At 41.0% G+C, this 17,917-nt stretch overlaps 3 protein-coding genes across 4 annotated transcripts; 2 read left to right on the forward strand and 1 right to left on the reverse strand.

Annotated features, from left to right (window-relative positions):
* Positions 1-1,185: 1,185 nt before the first annotated feature.
* Positions 1,186-7,565, forward strand: LOC306974851 (adenylate cyclase type 8). Its single transcript, XM_079572242.1, has 21 exons — positions 1,186-1,292; positions 1,700-1,906; positions 2,033-2,764; positions 2,840-2,989; positions 3,069-3,184; positions 3,265-3,376; positions 3,478-3,605; positions 3,679-3,837; positions 3,910-4,135; positions 4,219-4,389; positions 4,466-4,566; positions 4,684-4,885; positions 4,995-5,078; positions 5,175-5,335; positions 5,403-5,484; positions 5,584-5,742; positions 5,820-5,966; positions 6,061-6,153; positions 6,248-6,362; positions 6,471-6,673; positions 7,287-7,565. The coding sequence occupies exons 2-21, from the start codon at positions 1,751-1,753 to the stop codon at positions 7,503-7,505; spliced, it is 3,516 nt and encodes a 1,171-aa protein (XP_079428368.1). The 5' UTR covers positions 1,186-1,292; positions 1,700-1,750; the 3' UTR covers positions 7,506-7,565.
* Positions 7,566-8,894: 1,329 nt separating this feature from the next.
* Positions 8,895-17,730, forward strand: parp1 (poly (ADP-ribose) polymerase 1). Of its 2 annotated transcripts, none has more exons than XM_079571729.1 (22): positions 8,895-9,116; positions 9,520-9,682; positions 9,759-9,877; positions 9,953-10,167; positions 11,897-11,987; positions 12,063-12,179; positions 12,265-12,441; positions 12,521-12,680; positions 12,778-12,918; positions 13,006-13,245; positions 13,327-13,525; positions 13,611-13,806; positions 13,884-14,012; positions 14,190-14,273; positions 14,343-14,465; positions 14,538-14,666; positions 14,746-14,844; positions 14,936-15,088; positions 15,167-15,294; positions 15,378-15,439; positions 15,571-15,685; positions 17,064-17,730. In XM_079571729.1, the coding sequence occupies exons 1-22, from the start codon at positions 8,994-8,996 to the stop codon at positions 17,143-17,145; spliced, it is 3,045 nt and encodes a 1,014-aa protein (XP_079427855.1). In that variant the 5' UTR covers positions 8,895-8,993; the 3' UTR covers positions 17,146-17,730. The 2 variants fall into 2 exon arrangements, with proteins under 2 accessions (XP_079427855.1, XP_079427856.1); XM_079571730.1 differs by having other exon boundaries at positions 9,762-9,877; positions 17,064-17,729.
* Positions 10,293-11,236, reverse strand: adorb1a (adenosine receptor B1a; the record flags this gene model as incomplete). The annotated part of the gene is made up of 1 exon (XM_079572469.1): positions 10,293-11,236. The coding sequence occupies exon 1, from the start codon at positions 11,217-11,219 to the stop codon at positions 10,293-10,295; it is 927 nt and encodes a 308-aa protein (XP_079428595.1). The 5' UTR covers positions 11,220-11,236.
* Positions 17,731-17,917: the final 187 nt, after the last annotated feature.

Genomic DNA, 17,917 nt, shown 5'->3' on the forward strand with positions numbered 1-17,917 from the left:
TTTTGTGTTGCAAAACTGCTAATTTGCCACACTTGTCCATAGGAGGCTAGGAGACACATCGTCAATATACATTTCATACAGCGCTACCATGTGTGCAGCTTCGATCTGACTTCAGCCACTGTTTCATTCCTCTGTTAAAGCTGTTCGTGTCAGTCCGCAGTTTTGAATCAGTGAGAGTTCCACAGTCTGGATCCACTAAAGGAGAAGCTGGACTGTCCAAAAGATTTTGTAATTTTGGGAGAACACAGTCCCCACTGACTGAGGCTCTGGAGGAGGGTCTGAGGGAGCCCTGACGCCTAACAAAGAGAGCAGAAAACAGCGGCGACACATGATTGTTCGAAAGAAAAAGATTCTGTCCATCTCATAGATTTTCTGTGAAATAAATTGACTGCCTGCTTGTACAGTTGTGGTACCAGTCAAAGCAAAGCTAATTGCCTTAGACACTGGAGTTATTTTTGGACAAACTGTAATCAGCAAGAATGGTTTAGCCAGATAGTCACGGTGTGGCAGATGGGAACTCATTAGATCTGCCTTAAAGGCTTTGTGTATTGCCTGGGCAAATTAGCAAGGCAAGGCTCAAAAACTTTAACAAGCTTAGTACGTTAGGCAACCACAGCCATATGAAGCTATGAGCTTCACTTCTGAGCCCAAGTCACCATTTTGATCATTGCAAAGATACCTGCAACAATCAAGCAATTATTCAGGTGTATTGTGGGCCTGACGCTAGTGTCAGTCGGTTTTCTTGTATTATCCGCTGTTCTTGTACCAAGACCATGGGTCCTGTGTAAAGACAGACCGTGTGTGTGAGTTCACAAACTTCTCAGGCCAGATCCCCCAGAATCACCAAACCAAGAACTGTGAGGGGTCCCATCCCCCACTTTGGGCACCTCTCATCTATTGAATAGGCCTGATAAATAAAACAAAAACAAAAAATGGAATAAATTTGCAAACAAACTTTGGCAGAGCACTGTGTTTGTGTTTCCTTGGTACTCTGAGGGCCAACGAGAGTGGCTGCTGACTAACTAATCCTCTTTGCACTGCACACTCCCACAGCTCTGGTTCGCAGAGGTTGTTGACAGTCCAGGTGGTGACCTACTAATACACCGATATATCACGGTTGGATTTGTTGTTTATTTTTTTAAATTACTTTAAGGTACCTTTTGGATAACAACACAATTTTAATATTTGTGACCCTTTTCAGATCTCCAGTCATTCTTTGCAATGGAAGACAGGCCGGGAGAGCGCATACTATGGGAGAAATCCGACAGTGGGCAAGAAGAGAAATGATGCAGGTAATAATTTAAGATTAGGAAGTCATAGTATTAGAGAGAATACTAGTAACTTGGATCAGAAGTTACAGTTACAATTGTCACATTGCAAAAATGGTTACTTTACAGTAGTAGTATTAAATACAAAATACATATGCAGCTAAATAATAACAGATATTTTTAATGTAACTAATAAATGCTACATTTATTGTAACTCGAGCGTCTCAAACCTGAGCAACCAAGAGGAGTTTAACTCTTAAAGCAGTAACCAGCTCAGGGCTAAATCTGGCCTTTGGGTAATTTGTTTGAAAGCTGCAGTCTGGCACACACAGCCTCGGCACGTGGACCCCCTTACACCCTTTCCTCATCACTGAATATGAAACTGGACCTGTTGGAGACCACAACATTTTATTGTTCATTTTTACATCCAGGCTGACAGTGACACCTGACGGAGCAGCTGGCGGTGGGCTCTGGTCATCACGATGGTGACCTTTGCAGAGACCACTCAGACCGCGCCGATGGAGCTGTGTGAGCCTATGTGTGTGAGCAGCACCCTGTCCCCGGGCCTGCGCAGGAAGAAGATGCTCTGGCAGAAGGCTGTCAAACATGTTATTGTCCAACAGGAACTCTCTGCTCAGGTGAACTTTCCACATTTTATTTCCATGTTCAATTTAAGCAAAAAATACAGAGGTTATGTCTAGTCTTGTGATACCTAGAAACCCCTTATTGGCCAGATAACAGTACATTTAAATTGTTTTTTGCAGGTGGGTGTGGAGCCAGCCCGTCAGATTTTTGTGACTGATGCCTATATGCAAGAGATCAACCGACAGATCCGTAATAAGTCCTTGCGTGGAGTGACAAAGAGAAGGTCATCATCTTTCAGAGTGCACCCCCAGCGAGGTTCTGGCTCCAACAGTGTGGGAGGACCCTGCCTGGACTATGCCAGTGATGCGGACTTCTTTGTTCGATGGGGTCGCACTATTCGTGGGGTGTATATTCCCACATTAAGACACACCTTTAAGTCGCGGGACATGGAGAAACTTTATCAGCAACACTCTTCTCAACAAAGACGCAACTCACTTGCCATCACCAGTGTCATTGATGCTGTGGCCAAGCTACATGTGCTAGTTTTGTACCTTGCACTTGCCCCTGAAGAAACACCTGATACGTTGCGCAGCTGCCTTACAAGCCTTTTCATGATTTTAGCTATAGCCATGTGTACTGTGGTTTTATCATTCAAGGACACCATGTCTCCAACTTGGCTGCACTACGCTGGAGTTGCTTGTTGGCTATCACAGACCACACAGGTGCTGGGAGGACTTGTTTATGGACTGGAGAATGACCCATCCTGGTATGTCCTGTTCACACTGTTTGCCACTTATACTCTTTTGCCATTGCCGCTGCTGTGGGCCATGTGCGCTGGCTCTCTCACCTCAGTGCTACACCTTCTGGTGGAGATGACACGTTCATACAGTGATGCTGTCCTCATAAGACAGGTGAAAGTATTGACCACATTTCACTACGTGAGAGCAGTTATCGTTCTTTGCTGAATTTTTGTTTCTCCAGAGCAGGTGTTTGCCAAAGGTTTACTTTATCTGGGCATGAACACAGCTGGCTTTTTTATTCACTACTTGACAGATCATGCTCAGAGACAGGTTTTCCTTGAGACACGCCGCTGCATTGAGGGTCGCCTCAAATTAGAGCAAGAGAACCAAAGACAGGTAACATAGAACATGCAGTTTTATAATGGTTAACCCCCACTTCATAAAGGTTAATAATCATTAACTGGTCATCATGCAGGAGCGGTTGGTGCTGTCCATCTTGCCTCAATTTGTTGCCTTAGACATGATTTCTGACATGAACACTCTGGAAGATGATCTTATGGTTCACAAGATTCACCAGTATAGAGATGTCAGGTACTTAATATTTGATGAAGGTTTTGTTTACAGTATTTGGCAGATCTGTGAGACACTAACTGCAAATATTCTTTCCTCAGTATCCTTTTTGCAGATATTAAGAATTTCACTCTTCTGTCAATTAACCTGTCAGCACAAGACCTAGTTCGTTTATTAAATGAGCTCTTTGGACGCTTTGACCATTTGGCAGAGGTGAGAACCCCATACCTTTAGATGGTTAGATGGATTTGCCCAAGCATAGTGTTTATAGGCATATTTATATTTAATGTCATCATTTTCTGTGTCCATCTCAGGAGCATCACTGTTTGAGGATTAAATTACTTGGAGATTGTTATTACTGTGTGTCTGGGGTCCCCGAGCCCCAACGTGCACATGCCCAACATTGTGTCGAGATGGGGCTGGCAATGATCAACACTATTCAGTCAGTACATGGCATAGTTAGTTTCTTTGATATGTCGATATGATGATATTGTAAGATTATTCTTTAATCTTAGGTATTTACGGAAGAAAATGAACTTAAACATGGATATGAGGATTGGCATCCATTCGGGGTCTGTCTTGTGTGGTGTTCTCGGACTACAGAAATGGCAGTTTGATGTCTGGTCTTGGGATGTTGGTATTGCCAATATGGTCGAGGCTGGAGGCGTAGCAGGGTACCAATTCAGTTCGTTTGTATTTTGCATTGGGCCTGATTTGGGACTGAAAACAATATCTTCATTTTACAGACGTATCCACATCTCTAGAGCTACATTGGATTGTTTACAAGGCCTGTATAAGACTGAAGAGGGACATGGCCATGAAAGGAATGAGTTCTTACGTAAACACAATATAGACACTTTTCTCATTTGCCCCGAAGATGATATCAAAAGAAATGTAGAGCCAAAAGTTACAAAGACCGCTAAAACATGGAATCCAGATGCACCATTCATGAAAGCAGTGGATACAAACAGTGTAAGTAGCACTTTTTTTACTCCATGAATCAAACACATATTTATTAGTATTATTAATGATATGTATGTTTCAAAACATTACAGATCCTAGCATCTTTTACAAATGGATCGCTAACCAACATCTGGCAGTCCAAGTCTAAAGAGATTAACAAACGCATCAAACATGCTATTGAGGTTCGCTCCAGTGACCTGATGCACAGGAAACATATCACACCACTGACCCTCGTCTTCAAGGACCAACATATTGAGGAAAAAGTGAGTTTCCTCTTGATATGTGGTAAATAAACCACAAGTTAGCCTGCTGATTTTAACTTTTCTGTATAAATTCTAGTTTTCACAGATGAGGGATGAAATGTTCAACTCCAACATAGTGTGCTCTTTCATAATGCTTATCTTCCTCATGTCAGCTCAGGCTCTTATCCCGGCCCCAAGGTACAGCTCTACATTCTTATTCATTAAGTATAGCTCACATGCTGCTTCTCCCTCTTATTAAGACTATATGCATTTGCGCATCTGCTTTGTATCAACCTTCAGGTTCTCTTTTTGCAGGATTTTGCCTGCAATCCTCCAGTTTTCTGTCTTTTTACTTGCCTACATGCTTCTGCTTCTGTTATCCCTGGCTGAAGAGTTTAAGTCCCCCCCTGCAGCGCTGCAACATTTATGTTGTTGGATTCATGAGAACAACAGCGCTCGCAACATTCTCACTCTGTCTGCACTGATTCTCAACTTTGGCCTGGCTTCTATCAACATGGTAGTGAAGTTTATTAGAGCTTTAGTGCTTTTTGCTGAGTGCATAAGTAGAACAATATCAAGCTAATGTAATATTGATTTGTTATTGTGTATGGTTTGTGTATCTTTAGGTTTGGTGCACTGTAGCAGACAAAGGAGAAACTGTCACAGACAAAACAGCCTCGCTGCCACTCACAGTCTGTACCTACCCTGAAGTAAAGCAGTTGTTCATGTCTGCACTCTTGAAATCAAAAGTTTGGTAACTTTTTTGCTGCAACTGCAACTTCTCATTTTCTGTGCATATGTTTTAGATATTTGTGCTCAGCAGTGTCATTGCCATGGTTACTTGTGCTGTGTTTCTTCGCCTGAATTCAATCCTGAAGCTGGCTGTATTACTACTGGCTGTAGCTGTCGATTCCTACCTCATTCACATGGCCTTTGTTTCTCTCACACGTCAAGACATCCTGCAAAGGTCAGTGTCTGCTGGTGGTGTATAATTCAGCTATTACTTATATTTAAAAATATATTTCAATGTACAGGCCGTACCATGTCAGGAGACAGGGGATATCCATCCTTGTATTGCTTATGTTCATTTTTGCAGTCTACTACAATGGACGTCAGGTAATAGGATCTTTTTGGGGAGATTTTTCCTTAGTAGTTTGAAAACTTGAAGACTCTATACAATGATATGTTGGTGTAAACTCTTCCATTTCTGTCCAGTGGGAGGCCACTGCTCGGCTTGACTTTCTGTGGCGGTTGCAGGCCCAACAGGAAGTGCAGGACATGAGAGAACTGAGGGAACACAACGAATGTCTGCTCTATAATATTCTCCCTCTACATGTAGCAAGGCATTTTCTGGAACGAAGCAAAAATGATGAGGTGAGCAGCTTTTTTTTTTGCTGCTAGCAATCTAGCAATTCTTTAAAAAGTCTTATTTGTTGCATTGTTTATTTTAGGAGCTCTACTCTCAGTCGTACGATGAAGTGGGTGTTATGTTTGCTTCAATTGCTGGATTTGACGATTATTTTGAAGAGAAAGAGATCAAACATGAAGGAGTGGACTGCCTCCGACTACTGAATGAAATTATTGCTGGATTTGATGATGTGAGAAAGAAGACAGTTCTCTTTTCAAAGTCTTTGAGCTTTGAAATCATCATATTAAATAGTCTAATCAAATTCTGTATTCATGTGTCACTAGCTGTTAGAAGAGTCTTACTTCCAGTATGTGGAGAAAATCAAGACCATTGGAAGCTGCTACATGGCCGCCTCTGGCTTAGCTCCAGACCGCCAGGTGAGCCATCATGTGGCTTACTGTCCCCTATTTGCCCTCCTTTACTGCTCTTGAACTGTGCCCATGCATCCTCTCAACACAATCTCTTTTGCAGACGAGCATGGATGAGTGGAATCACCTGAGTGAGCTTGTTTTGTTTGCGTTAGCAATGGAAGAGACCCTTAGAGAGATTAACAGGCACTCCGCCAAAAACTTTCAACTGCGTGTGGGTAAGTGTAAGTGGTTTGTTGCTTAGGTACGCAAAATGCACCAAAACTAATATTGCACTACACCATATGGCATAAGTCAAGGAAACACATGTTTTCTTATGTGTAAAGGCATTGCCCATGGACCAGTGATTGCGGGCGTGATTGGGGCCACAAAGCCACAGTACGACATTTGGGGGACAACAGTAAACATGGCCAGTCGAATGGACAGCACAGGGGTCAGTGGTCGCATCCAGGTCCCAGAGGCAACTCGTAAAATCCTGGCAGAGTGGGGCTTTGTCCTGGAGCTTCGTGGCGAGATCTTTGTCAAAGGGGTGAGTGATCAAAGACTGGTGCAGTTGCCTAACCAGTAATTAGCCATAAATCATATTATTGAACATATCATCTCCACATCCTGATATAGTCTACAAGCATTAAATAAACTAGCATTCAGAGACAGGGCATACTGTATTCATGGTTGAATGATGCACAAGAAAAGGCACAGTGGCACCTAGTGGTAAAAAGCAGACTACCATTAATACAGGGGTTTCTTCTACAATAAAATGTTAAACTTGTATTCAATCAAATTACCCCAAAAAATTGTATCATGTATTTATCAAAATTATTTGCACCCTATACCGTCCCTGCACACCAATCCAAAACCAAGTTAAAGTGGATGGTAAAATTGTAAATGCGAGTGGTATGTGTTGAACACACAATATGCACTGCCCCCACCTAATAAATACATTTAATTAAATTAGCCAATTGAGACTTAATTTGAAATCCAGACATCCAGGCATTTTTTGGTTGTTGGAATAATTCTTAACTCTCCACTTATTCCGCACTTATATAGCTTTACAGTACATGAAACAATAAATGAACTTATAAATGATAAATTGCTTCAAATTAGATTCTCTTAGTCATCATCATATTTCCCTATAATTGCAGGTGAGTGAGTACCAGGGAACGGTCCGCACATATTTCATCAGTACCATTCGCAACAAGACGGCCAGTGTTGCAGCATTTTGTCGCTCGGGACGGGATCGAAAAGCAGGGCGCATGAGTTTGGCTGAAGTTGTAAATGGTCTCCTGCAGTCCAGACATAAGGAGAAAAGAAGAGAGACCAATGGAGGATATATTCGGACTTCTCCCAGTTATCACTGCTGAGAAACTCTTACATGTTTTTATTTTTATTTTGAATTGTTATGAAAAGTATTTATTTTGCCATGGACACCACAAAATACCTCATCTTAACTCATATAACCTCAAATCTATAACCAATGGCCTATACTGCTCATTTTTACAAATCATGTTATTTCTTTTTCTGTTGTTCTTAATGTTTGTAAACTGCTGTCATGACCAGCCCAGGTTCTGTCTGGTTTGCACTCTGTAATAAAAACCTGTATAATAAAGCTGCTGGATCAGATTGCATTTACTTGTCATCACATCATGAATTTGGGGAGATTTGCCAAACCTACAGGGATTACACCAGGGATGGCCCAAGTATGACCCTGGCTAGGCTGAATGTGATCCAAAACAGGCTTTGAAAAGCAAGCGGTTTTACTGAAGATGATCTTAGGTCCTATTGTATTTCATTCTTCAAGAAATATATATATATTTTTAAGAGTGGTGCGCACTGAATGGGTGCTGCTGCCGGATGCTCTCTCATCGAATGCAATTTCTCCATCTGTGAGATCAATAAAATCTTATCATATCTTATCTTATCTTATCTCTTGACTGTCGCATTTGCATGTTTTAATATAAAGTAGGTCTGTAAGGAAAAGTCAAGAGAAAGGTAGGCCAAAAGTAGTTCAGCCCTTATTTCTGGAACTCATCATATTTTGGCATTGAGAGAAGTAGTTTAAATAAAGCTATAGCCAATAGTTGCTAGAAATCAGAAAGTTAAAGCAATGTTTTGTGTTAAGTGAAGGCACTGAGTGTAAATGATCAGGATGCAGAAGGAAAACAGACTATAAATGTACAATTATTACTAAAACAAGCACAAATAAACAAAACAAGACCCCACATAAAGTGACTCACTCTCTCCTGGCTTTGCAATCTTACAAACTATCGCTTTAATGTTTCATTATTTTTCACAAAATAATAGGTTCCAATGGCTTATAGTAAATGGTTTTGCAGATTACAGACCCTTTACAAGATAACAATTCTGTTACTTCAAACAGCTCTTGGAGACAACACAGCACAGTTAAACTATACATTTAAGATTTTAGTAGTTACTAAAATGAATGAAAATTGATTTTTCTGGACTCGATTATGATGACTGAGGCTCGCGCGGGTATTTTCATAGAGCTGTTCACAGATCGTTACTGGAACACGACACAAACATCCTTCATCACTCAGAGTAAAGTTGAGAAAAGTATTATAAATGATTATGAGCATAAAAAGCAAGAGATGTTTCTCTTTGGTATCACGCTGTGTACAGTGTGTGAGTGTAGTTTGTTTGCTGCGGTGCTGGCCTGCTTGCACTGTGCCTGTCCTGTCCTCTGAAGGCGTGCAGAGTGAGACCTCTGTCTGTGCACAGTCTCCCTTTGACTCTGCGCATAGACACGCGGCGGGTTGCTCTGTGAACGTGCGCTGATTGTTTTGTCTCGTTGATTGAGAAAGTTCGTCTCTGTGTTTTGTATGTTTTAAACTATGGCTGACTCACAAGAGGACAAGCTTTACATTGCGGAATATGCCAAAAGCGGCCGTGCATCGTGCAAGAAATGCAAAGACAACATAGCAAAGGATTCTCTGCGGATGGCTATCATGGTGCAGGTAGCGTCGACTGGATTTTACTCCTCAATAGAAAGCTGCGGAGTTAGCTCATTACTTTCATGCGTAGAATATTTATTTAATGCTTATATAGTAGAGGATGGTTAGTCTTTGTGTCTGTGTAATAGAATAGTAAGTGTTTGTACCTAAGGGTTTAGGTCCTCGTTAGCATTTAGATGGCTGGCACTGCCCATTTCACAAAGAGACGTCGCTGAGCATCACGGTGCATTTGCTTGTTGTTAAGCCTTAGTTTCGTTTGCACATAACCTAATGCACTTCTCTGCAAACAACTGCAAATAAAAACATTGTGTTTCATCTGATTCGCCTCCATTTGATCTCACTGGTTGTATCATGCGTTACACAGTGGCCTTTAATTCTTGTGACTTTATTCTTCTCCCTGCTCCAGTCGCCCATGTTCGACGGGAAGGTGCCCCACTGGCATCATTTCTCCTGTTTCTGGCAGCGTGCGGCTGCCCAGTCCACTGCTGACATCGGAGGGTTTTCTGTGCTCCGCTGGGAAGACCAGGAAAAAGTCAAAAAGGCCATAGAGAGTGGAGGTGCTACCTCAGGTCAGTTCACAAAGGTTCTGATGCGTGAAGAGCCTTTGACCTTAAACTCTTTTACCAATTGTGATTTGAATTGAAGCAGGTAAAGGAGACCAAAAAGGTGCTGCAAAAGGAGCAAAAACACTGAATGACTTTGCAGTGGAATATGCCAAGTCAAACCGCAGCACATGTAAAGGCTGCGAGCAGAAAATAGAAAAGGTTTGCACAGTTTATAATGGCCTTGTTTAGCAGTACATCAATAAATATTTCTAATGTGCATAATTTACATTTCAGGATCAGATTCGTGTGTCTAAGAAAACTGTGGACCCAGAGAAGCCTCAGCTGGGCCTGATAGACCGCTGGTACCACACGGCTTGTTTTGTGAGCCGCAGAGAAGAACTGGCCTTTAAAACTGAATACAGCGCTGCACAGCTGAAGGGATTCGCTGCACTCCGGGCTGAGGACCAGGCGGAGCTCAAGAAGAGGCTCCCCGCTGTCAAATCCGAAGGGTGAGGAGAACCCTGACCTAATTGTACTGCATTTGAGTTGTGTTTCTCAAGAGTCTTGCGGTTAAATTCCCTCGTCCTGCTTTAGTCATACATGGACTGTGTAAAGTGTTGCTTTGGACTTGGGTTTAGGTTCTCTCATCCCCTCGGTCTCTCGTGGCTTGACAGCATAAAAATATAGCTTTAAATGTGTCTCTGAAAGTGGTCATTGTATATGCATAAAGGAAGGGATTGACTGCGGAGTTGGCGTGTGATAGAATAATTGCAGCAAGTAGCAGCTCTAGAGGAACCGAGCAGTGTGGACAAAGCAACAAGAAACAGTTGATGATGTGCAGAGGGATCCAGCAAATTGTAAAGAGAAAGAGTACTAGGAAAAATGGCATCACTGTCTTGATCTCTTTACGAACTCCTGCAGCCATCGTTAGCTGAGCCTCCCTTCTTCCACTGTGTACAAATGCTATTCGCCGCAATTGACTTTTGACAGTGAGAAATATTTGGGCATAAATTAGAAACATAATAACCAATGGTGTCAGCACACAGGCAAAAAAGTTGAAGTAAACCATGTATGTCATGTCTACAACAAAAACAAAGAAACAGTAGCCTGATTCTGGAGGGGTTTTATGCCAGCCCATGAGCGGAACAAGCCCAATGAAGAAAGCCAGTAACCAAGTAGCAAGGATCACCAAGACGGCATTTCGGGGCGTCATCAGTCTCTGGTATTGAAAAGGCATTAATATAGCCAGGAAGCGCTCCACTGCAACTGCAAGTAAGCTGAATATTGAGCTCTGTGTGAACATTATCAACAAACTTAGCATAAGCAGACACAGGTATAGGTTATGATACGGCAGGCCGAGGTCAGTGAGAATAGCACAAGGGATGGCTATTGCACCGACACAGATGTCCGCAACTGCAAGTGACACCAAGAAGTAATTGGTGACTGTGCGCAGCTTTTGGTTGATGCCAACCGCAACACAGACTAATACATTTCCAATAGCTGACAAAATGGAAATGATGAGCTCGGCTGTCATGTATGCCACATTTGGGGAAATTACCATCTCTGCAGATGGAGATGAAGTCGGGCTGAAGTAGCTGATGTTCTCAGACTCATTTGCAAAATTCTGAAAATAATTAAAATGTATTTTCTTTTCTTTTTGCTGGAAACTGTAGAGTTTCAGCAGAATAGAGTTTTGTTCCATTCCTGAAAAAAGGGGAGAAACAGAAAAACGTAGGTTAAATCTTAAATGTGTGAAAGAACAATACATAAAATTGCTCACTGACCTGTCTTTTCGCCAGACTGTGCCAAGGACTGAGCAGAGGCTGTTGATGTACTAAACACATAATATTCTAACAGGAGTGTCAAAACTGTTCCGCCTTTTAAAAGAATGAGAGGCTCCCATGACGAATTGTTAAATTTTTATTTTGACTCCCCACTCTTCAGATTTTCCTGAGTTGCTATTGCCAAATCATTGGCCGTAATGAGTGGTTTAATGCCCAATAGGCCAGCAAAGTCCTTGCATATACTGCCTATTACATATTTACTGCCCATTGATAATTGTATTGGTACACTCGAGACTTGGGAAACATGTACCTGCTTGCCCAGGTGGATGTCCATTAGTTAATAGGGTCCCAGTGAGTGTAATATCATAAACAACTCTTGTGTCTCCTTTGACATTAAGATGTTTTCCAAAGTGGTCATTAAATGTTTGATGAACTTGTTGTTCCGAACTTATAGGAAAAGAAAAGGCGATGAGTTGGATGGTGAATCAAAGAAACAGAAGAAAGAGGAGGAAGAAGAAAACAAAAAAATAGAGGAGCAATTGAAGGTTTGCTTTTTGTGATTTAAGACTTTGAGTTGGTGCCTGTGATCCAGCGCTCACGTCATCTTTATTGTTCTACAGAACCAAAGCCAGGTGATATGGGGAATCAAGGACAAACTGAGGAAGAACTGCTCAACGAATGACATGAAGGAGCTGTTGATTGCCAACGGCCAAGATGTTCCTTCAGGAGAATCTAATGTAGGTTCAGTATAATCCTAATTGCTGAGAGTTATCAATAACAATATTTTAAATGAATCCTCCTCTTTGTGTTGCATTATTGTAGGTGGTTGACCGTTTGGCTGATGGGATGGCCTTTGGAGCCCTCATGCCTTGCAAAGAATGCTCAGGTCAACTGGTGTTCAAAGGGGATGCATATTACTGCACTGGGGACATCTCTGCATGGACGAAATGTGTTGCTAAAACAAAATCGCCTATTCGCACAGATTGGGTCATTCCTACTGTAGGTCATGCTTTAAATTCTTTCACCAATCTCTTTCCATCTCACATCTCACACCACTCTTTTCTTTTCTTTTTTTTAGGAATTTCATGAGCTTCCTTTCTTGAAAAAATTCAAATTCAAAAAGCAAGACAGAGTATTTCCCAAAGAAGCACCTGCACCTGCCCCTACTGTGGTGAAAGCTGAGTCTCTGGCAAGCGCATCTAGTGCACCAATGGAAGCAGTTTTGGAGGCGCCCCCTGGTTAGAAGAATTTGTGTTACTCAGTTGAGATGAGACACTCTATTTCCATGACCACAATCGCTCTATGATTCTTATATTCTTATGATTTTTGTTGTAGATAAACCTCTCACTGGTATGAAGTTTTTGACTATTGGCAAGCTGACCAAAAACAAGGACGAGTTAAAGGTTGTTGTAGAAGAGCTCGGAGGAAAAATAACTAGCACTGTGAATAAGGCCTCTCTCTGCCTCAGTACCAAGAGTAAGCATTCGGTGTATAAGATTATTTAATGGTTGCATTTCCTGCTGAACGAAGTCAACCGTTCTGGTTTAATTGGATGTTGTGCAGAGGAAGTGGAAAAGATGAGCAAAAAGATGGAGGAGGTGAGGGATGCCGGCGTACGCGTTTTGGCGGAAGATTTTCTAACAGACATCAAGTCCTCTGGAAAAGCCTTCCAAGAACTGGTCTCGCTCCACGCCATTTCTCCCTGGGGAGCAGAGGTCAAAGTGGAGACCAAGGCTGCAGCGCTGCCCTCGAAGTCTGGAGCTCCCGCTGCAAAGAGCACTGGACGGATCAAGGAGGAGGAAGGTGAAGGAAAAACCATTCTGAAGAACCTTTTGTCTACAATATATCAGATTGAGTTAATAGCATTTGTGTATTTCTTTGCAGGTGGACATAAGTCTAAGAAGATGAAGCTTACTGTGAAAGGAGGCGCTGCTGTGGATCCAGACTCGGGTTTGGAGAACAGTGCTCACGTCCTGGAGCAGAGTGGGAAAATGTACAGTGCCACTTTAGGTCTCGTGGACATTGTCAGAGGGACTAACTCCTACTATAAACTTCAGCTGCTGGAAGATGATGTGCAAAAACGGTTAGGGGTGTACTAATTCTTTGTAGAGGCACTGAGCAAATAATTGTTGGATGTCTAAATATAACTCCCCTCAACTGTCTTTCAGGTACTGGGTCTTCAGGTCATGGGGCAGAGTAGGAACAACGATTGGCGGCAACAAACTCGACAAGTTCCACGATAAGAACTCTGCTTTGGACAATTTCCTCATTGTCTACAAGGAGAAGACTGGCAATGACTGGAGTTGTACAAATTTCACCAAATATCCTAACAAGTTTTACCCATTGGAGATTGATTATGGACAGGTATGAAAAGCGCCAAAACATGTATAATTGAATCGAGTTTTAAGATAATTTTTGCAGAGTTTGTGTTGTCTTCTTAGGATGAGGAAGCTGTCAAGAGGTTAACTGCCACTACCGGCAGCAAGTCTAAACTGGCGAAGCCTGTTCAGGACTTGATCAAGATGATTTTTGATGTTGAGAGCATGAAGAAGGCCATGGTGGAATTTGAGGTGATTTTGACACATACAATAGAATAAAAAGCCTGCATTACATACATATGCAACAAAATCTAGTGAGGTACTTCAAACATGAATCCGTACAAAAACAACAGCACAAGTCTAAATGCATAATTAAACATATCCCATGTGGACGTTTTTCATGAGAGTCACTTCTATTCCCCTCCCCAGATTGATCTCCAAAAGATGCCACTTGGAAAGTTGAGCAAGAGGCAGATTCAAAGTGCTTATGCCCTCCTTACTGAAGTACAACAGGTCGGTGAACATTGCTTTTTGCTCTGAATAGTATTTTCAGTGTTTTGAAGTTTACTTTTTGTGTCACAGGCTGTATCGGATAGTGTTGCTGAAGCTCAGATATTAGACCTGTCCAATCGCTTCTACACTCTAATACCCCATGATTTTGGAATGAAAAAGCCTCCTCTTCTCAATAACCTTGACTACATTCAGGTAAGTGCAATGCATGCTTATATTTACTTATAATAGATGTGGAAATGTGTCTAATCATGTGGTCACATTTAGGCTAAGGTCCAGATGTTGGATAATCTGTTGGATATTGAAGTTGCATATAGTTTGCTGAGAGGGGGAGCCCAGGATAATGACAATGATCCAATTGACATCAACTATGAAAAACTGAAAACAAAGATTGAGGTACGTTTCAGCTCTCAGATTGTTTTCATTTCTTAATTTCACAGCTACATTCGAGCTGATGTATTGTTTGTATGTTTAGGTTGTTGACAAAACTACAGCTGAGGCCGACATCATCATGCAATATGTCAAGAACACACATGCTGCTACTCACAACACATACACACTGGAGGTGCAAGAAGTAAGTGGAAAAACAAACTCGTTTTTGTGAAACTACGAATAAATCAAAGTGCGAATTTTATGTAATTGCTATTTTCTCTCTCTTTTTTAAGATCTTTAAAATCAACCGAGATGGAGAACGGCAGCGCTATCGGCCATTCGAAGAGCTACACAATCGACAGCTCCTATGGCACGGCTCACGTACCACAAATTATGCGGGTATCTTGTCTCAGGGTCTGCGCATTGCTCCACCAGAAGCCCCAGTGGTAAGTTATTTCTATAATGTTTAATGTTGTTTATTTGTGCCACTCATTTTTACAGTTGTGATCTGGTTTTGTTTTCAGACTGGCTACATGTTTGGCAAAGGTGTGTACTTCGCTGACATGGTGTCAAAGAGTGCAAACTACTGTCACACGTCACAGTCCGACCCTGTAGGCCTTTTGATGCTGGCTGAAGTCGCCCTTGGAAACATGTCAGTAATTAAATCAGTCGAAGATTAAATGATTTGCATTTGACACTGATTAATCTGATTAAATCATGTACATTACTTTTTAGGCATGAGCTGAAGAAGGCTGCTCACATTACTAAAGTGCCCAAGGGAAAACACAGTGTTAAAGGTAAATGCAATGTTTTTATTAGATACAGATTTTTTTTTAAAACTAAATCAAGTATTTTAAAACATTTTTCATGGAAAAGGTATCCTTGGCTTGTGAAAAGAAGTCACAGTTTTTATGTTTGACTATTCTAGGTGTGGGTAGAACTGCTCCAGATCCAAATGCAACCGTTACATTGGAGGATGTGCATGTGCCTTTGGGAAAAGGAGTCCATACAAATATTGATGACACAAGTCTTCTATACAATGAGTATCCTTTCAAACCAAGAGTATGCATTTTTGTTTTTTTCTTTTGTTCAATATCCAGAGGTGCGTACATTGGTGTATGAATGACAGTGACTGGTTCTTTGCTGTAAAACGTTTTGGGCCTATTGAAGGTAGAAAAACACTATATAAGTTGAGTCCATTTACCATTTACAAATATCCTCGCTTAGGCATTTGTGCAATATGTGTAATATGCTAGGTAAATGTTAGGCAAGGCAAGTTTATTTGTAGAGCACAATTCATACACAAGGCAATTCAAAGTGCTCCACAGTTGCACATAAAATTACAAGAAAGCAGGTAAAATCAATAAGACATCAACATAAAAAATAATCAATTAGAGTAAAAAGGCAAGAGTGCAGATAAAATACTTTCAGTTGTCATATGCACGGGTAAAAATAACTGTTTTCAGCCTGGATTTGAGCATTGTCAGAGTTGAGGCCTTTCTCACATCCTCATGAAGACTGTTCCAGATTTTAGAAGAAGAAGAAACTTTGTTTATACAGCACCTCTCACAGATAAAATCACAAAGTGCACAAAGGATCACAAAAACATTACATCATTTACATAGGAACAATCACAGCCTTGTCAACTAAAATGAAAATGTAGCTGCATGAAACTGAAACGCAGCCTCACCGTGTTTATTATTGATTGAACCACCAGGAGGCCCCTCCCTGAAGTTCTCAGGGCCCGAGATAGTTTTTTATGACTCTAACATGTCAGAGATGTACTTTGGTGCTAAACCATGAAAAGACTTGTATACAAGCAGAGCTGTTTTAATTTCTATTCTCTGAGCGACAGGAAGCCAGTGCAGAGACCGGAGCACTGGACTAATATGGTCATATTTCCTGGTTCTTGTCAGGACTCGAGCAGCAGCATTCTGAATGTACTGCAGCTGTCTAGCAGTGAGCAGGCCACTACAGTAGTCTAACCTACTGGAGACAAATGCATGGATAAGTCTCTCTAAGTCTGGTTTTGACACTTCCTCTGATCTTAGCAGTATTTTTCAGATGGTAAAAAGTTGCTGATGTTTTGCTAGTTATGCATATCAACTGAATTCCTAGCTATTTGGTAGTGGTGTTTTTTTTCCCTTTCAGTTTAATTTCTCATAAACCGCTCAAGTAAACACAAGATTGACCTCAGTTGAAAAATTGTTATATGGTCCTCAGCGCTGAGGTTGACAACTTTAAAGTGACCCTCATACTAAGCTTACTTCTTAACAAATCTGTTCTGAAAAAGCAGAAACCATTGAAAACTGTCTTATATAGAATATTAAAAAAATTGCAGATGGTACAGGTTTTTGCTTGCTTGTTTTAATATACTGCAAATGTCTTTTTTTTTTTTTTTCCTAAACCTTGTTCCTCCAGATACATTGTTTATGATGTTGCACAGGTAAATCTAAAGTACCTCCTGAAGACCAAGTTTAACTACCAAACTTCTCTGTGGTGAAAAGCCCCTGTCCAGGATTTCTTCAATGTTCAAACCACTATTGCTCCAAATACCAGGCTCAACTTGGATTGCTCTAACCGCAAGTTGGGGCAAAATGTGATACCCAACCATGTTACAAAGATCACTGTATATTAAGTCACTTTATTAAGCTGTCAGAAATTGTTTTTCATTAGGTTACCTACTTTGTTGCAAAAACAGTAAAAAAGGAAGAAGAAAAAACAACAATTGGACTAAATTGCAAATAAGCATCTTTCTTTTTACATATGGTAATCCAAAATTTCAGAAATATTAGCAATAAAATGAAACAAACAGCGCCACATTCTTTACTGCAGCGCCCAGCTCACAACATCATCAGGACTGCTAGGTTTCCTAGGTGGCATTGAAGGGTGGGCCAAATGACTAGTTCCCTACTGGGAACAATAAAGTCAAACTTTACCTTTAAAAAAATTAGCCTATGTTTGGTTTGTAGGCTATACTGTAGTCATATTAGAATTGTTTCAACATGTCTTTATATTTTAGACTAATAGTTTTAGTTTGGGCCACGTTGCATTACAGCTTTCTTGTGCTTCGTCCATCAAAATAAAAACAAAGTTATGATGAAAATAACCTTTGTCTGTGTCTGAGTTCACCTGAGTGAAAATTGTACATTTTGTTATACATAAGCATCCTTTGTTTTCTTGAAAACTCGCGGATGTAAGAGAATTTTAACTATTATATTACAATGTTACATAATTTCCTTGTGGTGGCATTTCGATTAGGTTTTCCACTATTT

This window comes from Gobius niger (assembly GCF_951799975.1).
Source record: "Gobius niger genome assembly, chromosome: 15".
NCBI lineage: Eukaryota > Metazoa > Chordata > Actinopteri > Gobiiformes > Gobiidae > Gobius > Gobius niger.

Coding starts and splice junctions, on each gene's coding strand:
- LOC306974851 (XM_079572242.1), top strand. CDS start 1,751: ATGGTGACCTTTGCAGAGACCACTCAGACCGCGCCGATGGAGCTGTGT. Junction 3,185..3,264: donor CACCAGTATAGAGATGTCAG/GTACTTAATATT, acceptor TTCTTTCCTCAG/TATCCTTTTTGCAGATATTA. Junction 5,336..5,402: donor CGTCAAGACATCCTGCAAAG/GTCAGTGTCTGC, acceptor TTCAATGTACAG/GCCGTACCATGTCAGGAGAC.
- parp1 (XM_079571729.1), top strand. CDS start 8,994: ATGGCTGACTCACAAGAGGACAAGCTTTACATTGCGGAATATGCCAAA. Junction 14,466..14,537: donor ATAACCTTGACTACATTCAG/GTAAGTGCAATG, acceptor GGTCACATTTAG/GCTAAGGTCCAGATGTTGGA. Junction 15,440..15,570: donor GGGAAAACACAGTGTTAAAG/GTAAATGCAATG, acceptor TGACTATTCTAG/GTGTGGGTAGAACTGCTCCA.